The sequence below is a fragment of the Cavia porcellus genome, unplaced genomic scaffold, assembly GCF_034190915.1.
Source record: "Cavia porcellus strain 051 isolate PalLab524CR breed Dunkin Hartley unplaced genomic scaffold, mCavPor4.1 scaffold_7, whole genome shotgun sequence".
Taxonomy (NCBI): Eukaryota; Metazoa; Chordata; class Mammalia; order Rodentia; family Caviidae; genus Cavia; species Cavia porcellus.
The window spans coordinates 38,194,613-38,207,417 of record NW_026947490.1 but is presented as its reverse complement, the minus strand read 5'-3'; the positions used below and the strand labels follow the sequence as shown (position 1 = coordinate 38,207,417).

At 41.2% G+C, this 12,805-nt stretch overlaps 1 protein-coding gene across 1 annotated transcript in view; it reads left to right on the top strand.

The window, feature by feature from the left end:
* Positions 1-5,575: 5,575 nt before the first annotated feature.
* Positions 5,576-12,805, top strand: part of LOC100717354 (vomeronasal type-2 receptor 26-like) — a 33,705-nt gene continuing 26,475 nt past the window's right edge. Inside the window, exons 1-2 of the mRNA XM_003466603.2 lie at positions 5,576-5,778; positions 7,510-7,801. Coding sequence (XP_003466651.2) covers positions 5,576-5,778; positions 7,510-7,801 — 495 coding nt within the window. The remainder of the gene's footprint in view (positions 5,779-7,509; positions 7,802-12,805) is intronic.

The window sequence follows — 12,805 nt, the reverse complement described above, 5'->3', positions numbered from 1 at the left end:
TGGGTTATTTCTGTGAATAGTCTTTGTAGTTCATTTGCTTGTGTCCCTACTTCTTCTTTTACATTCTCAATTCTTAAGTTATAGATCCTCTTATCATCTTCAAGCCTTTGTATTATTGCTGTTTGTTTTCTTGTTATTTTTAGGAAGTTTTTCATTCCATGCTCCCACATCTGTCCTCCAGTTCAGATAATCTATCCTTTGTTTCTTTCAAGCTGTTATGCCAGCTTTTAATAGAGTTTTTAGTTTCCTGGTAATCTCTTTGAACCTGCTTCACGTATTCTATGTTTTTTCTATTTTCTCCATCAACCAATTCTCCCCTTTTTTTCTGTTCTTCCATTCCACCAACTCTTTTTTCTTGGGCAGTGCTTAGCATTTCTCTAACTTTTGTACTTATATCTACTTTAGGTCATTAATACTTTACTTTTGAACTCGTCTATGAAGCTCCAGAGATATCGCTTTATGTGTATTGGTGCCGTGACTGATATTGCATGTTTTCTGTCGTCATTCTCCTTTGCATTAACCTTTCCTGGATCAGTGTTCTCAGGATTGGGGGCAGAGGACCCTTTCTTGTTTCTCCCTGTTCCCATACTTTTTGTTCCTTCCATACAAACATATATAGGAGGCCCAATTTCTTTCTTTGTCTGTTACAGTATGTTTGAATTGTGCTGGCTAGGTGTTCCCACCTACTGCCATGTACTAGGGAGACATAGACCTGGGCAGCCTCTGCTGGGCCCACCCCTCCAGGTCAACCTAATGAAGGCTTCACTGCTAGGGTGCACTGCCAGGCGCTGTGACCTGGTTTGGGCTAACCTACTGGGTCTTAGTCTGTGGCATCACCCAGGCCAAGTGCTCCCCACCAATCCCGCTTGAGGGGAATATGGAACTAAAATCACTGCAGTGTCCTGTTCTGGCTAGTCTGCCTGGTCGCAGAATGCCCTCTGTTTGAGCCTCATAGTCTATGGAAGGGTCACCATTCCTCTCACTTACCGCAGGTCGATGCAGGCCTCCCCACCATTCCCACTCTCAACCCTGTTTGCTGATTCCCACTCTCAGAGGTTTCGCCTCTCTGTCCCTGTTGTGTTGATTCAGATGGAGCAGCGGCAGCAGGAAATTCAAATCGTGGCTTCCAGAGGTGCAGGTTCCAGCTTCTGCGCTGAGATTTTATCTGTTCTGGTTATAGCACCAGGATTACATTTTCATTTGGTATCTCTCAGCTTAGTTCATTCCTGGGTCAGCAGGGTATATCTTCCCTTGCTTAGGATTCCTCATACCACAGCATTCCTGGATTCTAAGCTGGCTAACTCAGAGAGCCTCCATAGCTGCTGTTATCTATCCACCATGTTCTCCCAGAAGTCTCTCAGTTTGCCTTTCTATCAATGCAACTGCTTCCACAGGGTGACAAACGTAAGGCCAGTGAATTGCATCAGCGTAAGCTCATTGCTTCACTTCTTTGGCCATGAAATGAGTTCTTTGGTCAGAAGCAATGTTGTTCACCACACAGTGATGGTAGCTAAGGTATTCTGTTAGTCCACTGACAGGAGTTTTGACAGAAGCTCTGGGTGTAGGGAAGGAGTTTCCATACCTGGGATGCCTGTCTATACCTTTTCAATGATGCAAAAGGTCCAACAAAATTGACCTGCCAATAGGCTTCAGGCTGACTGCCCCAAGGAATCCTGCTGTATCAGATGCTCCATGTTGGTCTCTGCTGCTGGAACATGAGAGACACAGCAGTGGCTGTAGCCAGGTCAGCTTTGTTGAGTGGGTACCAAAGTAAAACCTCCACCACTGACACTATGGCCACTTTGTTCATGAGCCAATAAAGCAATGATAGGGGAGACTGAAGGAAACCTTCACTGCTCTCCAACAGGAGCACCATCTGTCCAATTGATTAGTAAAGTGCTATTGTGTTGGAGTCCGCTCATGCTTTTTTTGTGTGTGTGTGTGTTTCGGTTCTTATCGGTACCAAGGATTGAACTCACGACCACCTGCTTGCAAGGCAGGCGCTTATGCCACTGAGCTAAATCCCTAGCCCCTCATGCTTTTGATCAGTATGTTTATATCCTGACTTTATGTACAGAGCTCTAGATGCATCCTTCTGAACTATTGTCACATCAGATTTCCAGCCATGTTCCTTTCAAGTCCCTCATTTGCTCACCTGATCACTACTTGAGGCAGCCCATGAATCAGAGCATACTTGTGTATTTGGCCTTTTTCTTCCTAATAAACTGTATGACCACATGCCCTTCCTGATGTTCCAACTGCTTAACAAATTTCCTTCTGCACTGTCTCTTAGACCATTTTTGGCAAGGGGCTGTAGTGCTGCAACTGTCTGCTTTTAGATAATGCCTTCCCAACATGGGATGCATCCGGCAACCATGTCCCTGTCTCTGATCCACTGTTGATGATGATAGCATACACACCAAGATGCTGGCAGTGCATTTTGGGGGACAGTGCAGAGAAGGCGTAGGTACCATGCGCATTTGGGCAACTTCTTAATGTAACTCATGTACTCTGGAGATGCTTAGGCTTGGTCATGTGTAAAACATTTCCTTTTCATGATAGACTGCTGTTGTGAATGTCCAACACAGTGACTGATCAGATATGATCCGGTTCATGATGGGTGGTTCAGGCTGTGTGGTACCCTAGTGTTCCATCATCAACTGTGCATTTTCCACCAATGTCCATGAGCAGACCATGATCTGTTTTTGAAAGGCAGTATAGTTACCTGAAGATGATGGCAGAGCCTTGCTCCAAGCTCCCCAAGGTTTATGATGTGATTTGTGGCCTGCCACAGACCTCAAACAGAATTTCTATCTTTCACTGATACAATCCAGTATCTTAGACTGTGCTTGACTTATGACAAAGCCTTCTCTTGTTCTGGGCCACATTCAAGTCTAGCACCTTTCGAGCCATTTGGAAATGGGCAAGTACAACACAGCTAAGTGAGGAATGTGTTGTTTCCAAAACTCAAGGAGGCTTAGTAGATGTTGTGCTTCAGGGTTGGTTAGAGGGAGAGCCACATGCAACACTTTATCTTTCACCTTAAAAGAGATTTATCTAAATGTCCCATACAAGTAGATTCCCAGACATTTCACAGATTAGAGGGGTGTGAATTTCAGTCGAATTTACTTTTCATCATTTGTCACACAAATGCTTTGCCAAAAAGTCCCAGGTGACAGCTGCCTCCTGTTCCCTTGGTCCAGTCAACATAATTTTGTCAATGTAATGGACAAATGTGATGGCTTATGAAAGAGAAAGATGATCAAGATTCCTGCAACTAAGTTATGATTCAGGGATAGAGCATTAATGTATCCCTGAGGTAGCAAGAAAAAGGTGTGGCTTCCCAATTGAAAGCAAATTACTTCTGGTAGGAGTTACACATAAGTATGGAGAACACTGAATTTCTCCAATCAATTGTTGCCTGTCAGGGACCAGGAGATACGTTAATTTCTTCAAGCAAGGAAATCACATCTGAAATTGATTAATCTAATGGTAATCCACATCATTCTTTGAGGCTCGTCCTTCTCCTGCCTAGCTCAAATAGGAGAGTTAAGTGCTGTGTGGTGGAAGATATCCTTCATTTGTCTTTTAAGTCCTTGTTGATGGTGGCAATCTCAGCAATACCCCCAGGGATGTGATACTGTCTTTGTTACTATTTTCCCAGGCAGAGGCAACTCTAATGGTTTCACTTTATGCTTTTAACTCTGTAGATTAGGGGACTAGTGTAAGGATTCTGCCAAGTTCTATCTCTATCTACCTCAATTATGCATTCTGAAACTTAGGAAATGACCACAGAATGAATTTGGAATCACACTGGACCCATGTAAGCCAGGCATTGGCAAAATCTCCGTTGATTACCTGAGCTTGACAGGCCCCTATGCCTGCCTACTGGAGGGCCACAGTGGCACATGAGATTTCCAGGAATCAGCTTTAGTTGAGGACCAGTATCCAATTGTCTTCTAAATGTCTACTAATTTACCTCTGCAAATACACGGTTACCTTGGCAAGAGCCTTAGTGATTTTTGGAGAAGGGGGAAAGGATTGCAGGATAACATTTGGCAGTTCACCAAGTCCTTCCTAAAGAGACACAGCCTTGTATTCATTTGAGGCCTTTTGGTTTGGTAAGGTGGCTCAACTCTGGGAATTGGTTGAAGGCCCAACCAACCTGAAGAAGCCCCATGGCCCTGTGCAGCTGTGGGCTGGGTGTGCTCTGTCTGTCCAGGCAAATGGACCCAGAGAGGACAGCAGATTGGCAATCTAGGCCCTCTGGAGCCACTGTGAGAGGCATGCCCCGGAGACCAGCAACCGTAAGAGGAGTTAAGGTGGTCTGGAAACAGAAAGCAGAAGGGAGGAGAGGCTGCCTCTGCTCTGTGGGTCAGGCTGCACCTCTGTGTCCTGTGGGCTGTTGGTCCGGAGGGCTGAACTCAGCACTGGGGAGGAGGTGGTGCCCAGGACTGTGATCTCCTGGTCTGGGACTCAGGCCCTGCCTCTCTGGCTCCCTAGCACTGTGTTCTGGGAGTTGTACCTGGCCTGGTCTTGGGGCACTGGTCATTCATGGCATCCCTGTAACTCTGTTCCTCCCAGGAAGTTTCCTTGAGGCCTCTTAAAGTCCCATGCTGGAGTTCGGAGGGCAGCTGTTACCTTCAGGGCCCTTGTCCTCCCATCTGACACTGAACTTGGTAGAGGCTTCTACTCATTTAGTAAAAAGCACAAACCTTCCTTCAAAATTTAGTCTAACTCCACACCCAGTTTAAAACTGAAATCAGCTCAAGGCAGAATTCTGTAGTGGCCAGGAACCGGCAGGCAGGAAACGGGGTCCTATCGTGACAATGATGGATGTGTTTTGGGCCATGAGGGTCTCCAAGCCTGCTTCTGAGTCCCATGTGTCTGTTCCACTCACTCAAGCCTGCATGGGTCCAACCAGTGGCCAGGGCCTCTTAAGTTTAGCCCACCCTAGAAGCCTAGTTCCTGGGGGTACTGGTTTTCCCTAGAACTTTCCCCTTGGGTTCCTAGCAGACCCTAAGATATCTGCAGTGTGGTGCAGGACGACACTGTTCCCCTGCTTAAAAGCCCAATTGCTGCTGAATTCTCTGAGCTCTGGGCTGTTTCTGTTCCACTCTTCAGTGCACAGGTGATGTACAGTTTGATGTGGCCTGGCAGGACCGTTCACTGGTGATGACACTGTGTATGTTATTCTCTGCTCACAGCTGCTGCCCTGCGTCCCAGTCTGGGAGTCTGACCTTCCTGCTCTCTCCCAGATCCTCACATGATAGCCTCTCTTGGGACAAGTCCTCTCTGACACAGTGCCCTGTGTCTCTACTGCATCTTGGCTGGACCCTCCTGAGGCCCAGGCCACCTGAAGTTCTGGGGACACCAGGTGTCCTGCCCCACTGTGCAGCTCCCTGGGGAAAAGCCTGCTGCCAGCAGGGATGCCAGCGGGGATCACCTAGCTCCCCAAGGTGTAATGGCCGTGGGATTCAGTGCCCCAGTTGAGGGGCATCCAGATAAGAGCCTGGCCACTTTTATTTAGGTATGAGGGGTCTAATCACAGTTGTTGGTCACAGCCAGTGCAGGCATGAGGCTGTATGCCCTGCTGGCCACCCTGGCAGGTGCCCTCTTGGCGGTCCCTGGGCCTGTGGGTTGGCGGCTGCCCAGCCATAGCCCTCGTTTCGAGCGTCCAGGGGATGTGGTGCTGGGTGGCAGCTTCTGCATCCTTCGTTTCTACAATGCTGTTTCCCTGGACTTCACAGCACTGCCTGCAGGGCCAGCATCCTCACGGTGAGCAGGGTCCCCGGGTCCCCATGCTGTGGTGCTACAGGTCCCCACATGTTGCTCTTTGCCTGATCATCTGGCTCCCAGTGCTTAGCGACCCTTTCTGTGCATCTCCTTCCGGCTGGCTCCTGTGTAGCCATGTGCATGCTGTGTTCTATGCTCAGGGGCTACAGGCTGGGGCAAGCATTCCTGGGACTCTTTTCCTTCTGAGCTGGGAACAGGGCTGGATGAGAGACAGGTGTTCTCACTGATGGAGCTTAAGACTGCTCCTCAGGAGCTGGGACTCAGGTTCCGCTGTTTTCCCTTTGCCTTTTTCTGTCCTTCAGTTTCCAGTGAAGCACTCGAGTTTTCTGTTTTAAATCAAATGAGACCCCTTTCTGTGGGTTTTCTTTTCCCTCAGTTGGTGATTTCTTTTGAAGTGCAGAAACTTTTCAATAATATGAGATCCCAGTTGTTGATTCTTTGAATTGTTTCCCATGTAGTTTGCATTTTGTTCATGTATTCTCTGCCTACCCTTATGTCTCCAGGACTTCTACCTACCTTGTCTTCCAGTCGATTTAGTGTCTCTGTTTTAATACTGAGGTTTTTGATCCATTTAGACATTAGGTTTGTGCATGGTGATAGGCATGGATCTAGTTGTACAGAACTGTTTGCAGTCTCACAGTTTGAATGTCTACTTTGTATGCTTTAATTTTGTAACTTCAAGTATTTCTAAGAGGATAATATATAATTTATCAACTAGTGATTTCTTACTGTTCAGTTTTTAAAATTATTTGTTATTTCTAACATTCTTTTGTTATTTTCTCTTTAAATAAAATTTTTAAAAATGATGCCCTCTGTCTGCCTCTTGGGTAGAAGCTTTCTTTTTCTCAGTAAATATATTCTACTCTTTAAAAAATGAATAAATCATACATGTTTAATTTTATTGAAATTTTCAAAATGTTTCTTAAAATGACAACATTTTGTATTACCATCAGAAATGCCCCAGTTTTTCCTTGTTCCTTTAGGACCTTCACTGGGTGTTATGTTTGGAAATTAATGAATAATAATTGTATATATGTCTGGGTCACACTTCAGCATGTTGATGTGTGTATATACATCATAGACAGATTAAGTTAAAAGAAGGTTTTTAAAAAGAAAGATGAAATTAGACTGATCAGTGCATCCATGATGTCATGTATGGACTTTTTTGGGGGGAGGGGATAAAAAGCAAATTTAAAGTCTTATTAACTTTGAAATACACATTAATTTTGGTGGCCTTTACCATGCTTGGGCATCAGAGTTTATGCTTATGCATATGGCCAGTCTACCTGTCCAGCACCTCCTGGACCTGGCCCACTTTATGGTGTGTTTTTTTTTTTCTGTATTTGGTTTTCAACACATGGCATTAACATTGAGTAATGTGTCTAATACTCTTTCTTCCCTGCTTATTCCATCCTTCCTTCCCTCCTTTTTTTTTTTTAACATGATCTTGCAAAATTGCCCAGGCAGAGATTGATCTTGCAATCCTCCTGCTTCAGCTTCCCAGAGTGCTAGGATTACAGGTGTGCACAAGCACACTCCAACCTGCCTGCTCCTTGTCTGTTCTGAATGACGTTGTGTGCATTCTGTGCGCACGTTCCATGGAAATGCAAGTTGTCACCCAAACTGTGTGTGCTATGCATACAGGTGTCACTGACTATGCCAGCCTGCCCCATCTGCCTTGTGCTGACTGTGACCTTGGGCTTCTCTCCTCAGTGTGTCCAGCTGGGGCTACCGGGTGGCTCAGAGCTTTGTCTTTGCTGTGGAGGAGATCAACAGGAGCACCCACCTGCTGCCCAACCTGACGCTGGGCTTCTCCATTCGCAACTCCGGGGACTCTGTGCATGGGGCCATGCATGAGACCATAGCTTTCCTCACGGGACAGGAAGATCCCGTCCCCAATTACTCATGCCACCGTGGTCCCCCCCGGGCTGCCATGGTGGGGGACACACGCTCAGCCCTGTCTGTAGCCATGGCCAGGCTCCTGGGGCTCTACAAGTTTCCCCAGGTGAGTTCTCCTGACACTGTCCCTTCAGAACCAGGAAGATGGCAGAGAGGCTGAGGGGGATGGTGACACTGAGCCGCTTGCTGTGGGAGGGTCCTGCTGTCATATGCACACTTGACCCTGTTCTCTCCATGACCCCTTGTAATGAGAGAGCTCTGATCTTGCCACTTGGGGGAGCAGACAGCTTTGGATCCAAGGCAGTGACAGCCTCAGCACACCTAGCTGCCAGGAGCTGGAGCTGAGGTTCAAATCCAGCCAGAGGGATCCCCACTGTCCTGGGTTCGAGGTGGTTCTTACAGCTGAGATAAAGAATGTGCTCTCTATCTGTGGAAAATATTTGCAGGTTGATAGCCTCCCATTCTTGAAAAGAAATTTTCACTAGTCAGTAAGAGGCATGGGAAGGATTTTATTGGGTAGAAAATTCAAATTTACACAAAGAAATATAGTACAAGACCTCAAGAGAGAATTATTTTCTGGATTTGGAAATATTTTTGCCTCCCTTCAGGGGATAGAAGTGCCAGGAAAATTGGCCCACACTACAGATGCCTACCAGCCTATTTATAAGTATTGGACCACTTATACTTATATCTTTTTTTAAAAGACAGGCAATTTAGACATTCCTTTGATTCTTTCAATCTGTTCCTTTCCCTGATATTGAGTTCTTGTTCTCTGTTTCCTGATTTAAATCAATTTATAAATATAGAGTATCCCTAAGGAATTTTGGGTGTGATGGATCTGGAACAAGAGGAGCCTAAAGGCAATGCTGATATGGATCACCTTGGGCAACTGCACCTCTGCAGTGGAAATGCAGTGTTCCTCAAAGTACGATGTCTAGTTCTAATTCGCCTTGTTACCTATTTTTTTTCTTGTATCTTATCATGTTTCCCAAACCTGAGACTTTTCTTCTGTACTCTGAAGTGTCAGAAGGTTCTATTTTCTTATAACCACTGCAGTGTGAACAGAAGCATTGGTCTTCCCTAGTTAGGGATCCAAAGTTTCACCAGAACTGTTCAGAAGGAGACAAAATTTGAGGGCGTTTGTAATGTGAGGAAATCATTACTTTTTGATAGCCTGAAAAGGTGGACAAAGACATTAGCAAGTCACTGATGCTTAATGTTTGTTATAACCACGTTAGCAAACTTGAGCAAGAAAGAAAAGGTAGAGTATTGAAGGATAGTGGCTCCAAAACTGGTAAAGTTCAGTAGAATTCGGTAGAAATCTTTTATCTTTAATATTAACCTTTATTTATTTAGTTGTATTTACCTTAATAAAATAGACAGAATTTAAGTGTACATACACTTTCCTTTTTGTTAAAATCATCAATTTAAAATTTATAACAATGGTAAGAGAATATACTAAACAAAACACATCTCTTTGTGTGAACATTGGGACATTAATTTTTTAAGCATAGGAATTAGAACCTATATCTGATCTCTATTTCATAGGCGTGAAGATGTATTGTAAAGTTTGGTTGAGATAATATAAACATAAAGTCTGAAATAGATAACAAAAATTTAGTTTATTTCACAAAGTTGACAAAGTACAGTAGCTAAAAAATTTATATTGCCAGTTTTATTTTATAGGCACAGCTATATATAAAGTTAAATCTTTACCTGAGTGGTACCTGAAATTACAGTAAGATAAAACACTGGGAATATACTAAAAGAGGCTAAAGAACACATTTTGGAACCTCTAGTTCAGTGGTGGTGAACCTATTTGAGAACAGTGTCCAAACTGAAACACAAATCCACTGTGCAGGTTGTCTCACAGAAGACCTATTCCCGCAGAACATTACCAGATAAAAGTCACAAAGTTTCACAAACAAAATTTAAAATCAAGAGCAAACAGCATTATAGTATAATGGTTATGTTGGCTTTCTTATACTAGAATCATTAAACTCTTGTTATTATCTAAAAGAATAATTTAATTGCCCTCTTGGGATAAAGGAATTTATCATTTGTCTGCATTTGTTCAGTTACAAAATATTAAGTGTTATAAGTCTCACCTAAATTCATTACCTTTCAAAAATAAAATGACTTTTAAAGTAGGATGTATTTGTTTACAGAAGTACGTGATAGGTGGCCAAAACCTTATTTTTGAATATTAAAGCATTACTGTCTATAATGTGTAGTGTTTAGGATATCTAACTTTCATGATAAAATTAAGCAATGTTTACATAAACAAAAGCTGAAAAAGTCTACAGTTAAACAGTTTTGTTAGTGAATACCACCATAGTGAGGTGTTCTAAATTTTGTGTTTTAGAGGATTTGTATACTCAGAAAACATAAATGCATTTAATGTATCAAGAGGCTAGTAATAATTAGCACCAGAGTTATTTAAAAAAACTGTTCTATATATTCGCTTAGGTTTTACTCTTATGGCCAAATTTAGATTCCTTGATCAGCTTTACATAATGTAATAATACTGACCTGAGTCAAAGAATACCTGTAAACTTCCTGGACCCTAGGAAACAGTGTTGATGACCATAAAGGGACTTATTTCCTAATACGTATTGTGTGTCATTCATTCATTGGTTTCCTTCTTTAGTTTGACTTTTAGAGATTGGGTCTTACTTTGTGGTTTAGAATGGACTTGAATTCACTATGTGGCCCTCACTGAACTCAAATTCTCAGTGATTTTTCTCTCTCAGCTCTCTGAGGGTACTGGGGTTACAGGTGTGTACCACCAAGCCTGGATTGTACCTCACTTATCGAATAACTGAATGGTTCTTTAGCCAAATCCAATAGATGAAAATCATGTCTTGCATGGTAGTACCATATTTAAGGAGATATTAAAATTTTTGACCATTTTCTATGTCGCTGTTTAAGAGGTCGATATGATGTATATTGCATCAAAGAATGCATCCATTCGTTGTGTGTAGTCTTAACTGTAAACTTTAAGCATGAAAGCTTAGACTAAGAACATCATTTTCTTCAGATATATTAATCTCTAGTCCTATCTGTCTATGAGCGTATCTATCTTGGTTCATGAACTGAGTTTGTTTCACAATTTTGAAAGATGTAGCCATGATTACGTTTGTATGGGAGAGATGCCCATGGTCCTGTCTCTCCCCCAATGTGGAGTTTGCAAACAAAAATAAAATTTTGGCAAATACTTTTTTTTGTGGACCAAATTGTTTGCAACCAAAAGCATTATCAAACTAGGAATATAGACATGAAATTACTTTAAACACACAGAATGCAACAAAAGTGTGTAAATGAGGAAAAAAACTTGTATAAATATTTTAATACTAAATTTATTGAGACATCATGAGATTAATACAAGATATCTTTCACCTCTATAATTACAAGAGGTGCTCAAAGATGTGGCTCTTACCTTCCAGACATTTATTAGTAAATCAAGCTGCTGAAATGTGTACACAATTTTTGGACAGATTCTCCATGTATTTTATATTTTTACGTTATATATCAAATATGAAATTATATTATTTCACTCAGTAAACCTAAGAAAGAAATCTGACACTTTGATGTATAAGCAATTCATGAAAATGCATTAAGTGACCAAATATTTTTTATCTTCCTAGAGTTTTAAGAAGTGAAGAGTATGGAGCTGGGGATTTAGCTCCGTAGCATAAGCCCTTCCCTGCAAGTATGAGGTTGTGAGTTTGATTCCCGGCACAAAAAAGTATTTGAATTTATATCCAATATTTCATGACCAAGATATTGTTATGAACATGTATCGGTATTCTATTTTTATTTTCTTTACAATTACTTTAGATTCTTTATGATAAACCATAAACTAGTTAATATTCATAAAATACATCTATGTATAATCTTTAGCTATCAAAATCTTAAATTATTACATACAAGAGCAATGGGCATTGCATTTATAAAACCAGTTTATTAAAGATGAATATTATCTTTATTGACTGACAAAATGACAAACTGTTAACATATTACTAACTTTAAAGACATCTTGACTCTTAACAACCAATTTAAATTAGCTCACTGATAAGACATGCGGACACAAAATATTTGAGCTAATATCATAGATGTCTATTTATCTATAAGCCAACTAGCATAGAACATTTAGAGGATCACATACACCAGAAATTTTTAGTATATGTGCTGCCAAAGCAAGCACACATATACCAGAAATTGATGGATATATTATATAAGTCATATAACCTTTTTTCTGTCCATCTTTAAGCTTCTTATTTGCAAGTTTGATGTAAGCCATGTGTGCAGCATTCTGTGATATTTTGAGTTTGTTTCCCTTTATTGTCTATATAACTGTTTTCTTAAGAAAGACACTAATGCTCAGATATTTGCAAGGGCAAAAAAATGAAAATAAAAATGAAATTGATACGAACTTAAATTTTTAAAAAATCAAGCAGGTACAGGTTGTTTATTCAATTGTGAAGACATAGATTAGTAAGCAGGAAAGCAAGACATGTAGGATACAAAACAATTACATTAAATCAGAGTCCACTTTAGATGCATTGGATATGGTGAGTTATAATAATCTGATTTTTTCTTAATTTCAACTTTAGAAATATAAATTGTGTAGTCACTTAGAACTTTTCCTAAGGAATATCAGTTAACACTCCTTAAGGAAACAAAGTAGTGACAACATTTCCTTTAATATTTTAAACTGTCCCAAGTACTTTTTTCTTTTTTTTTTTTTTTTTCATTTTTTTTAAATTTTATTTAAGGAGAAAAGAAAAAAAAAGCAGGGAAAGGGTACAAGTTATACAGATTTACAGAAAAAAAATGAACAGTAGGAAATCACTAGTTAATGGATTACATATTGTCATCTTAGAAATAATTGTTCAAGTCACAAAATTAAAGCTTGTAAAGTGGACATTCCATCAATGATACTGCAAACAGTTCTGTTCATTGATCCAGTAAAACCCTGTGATATCATTTTCTATCTTATACACTTAAATATACATGCAGTTATATAGTTTGGAGCACTTTCTTTTCCTCTCTTTTGTACCAGGACTATTACACATTTTGGGTTTCATTGCTCCCATGGTTCTTATTA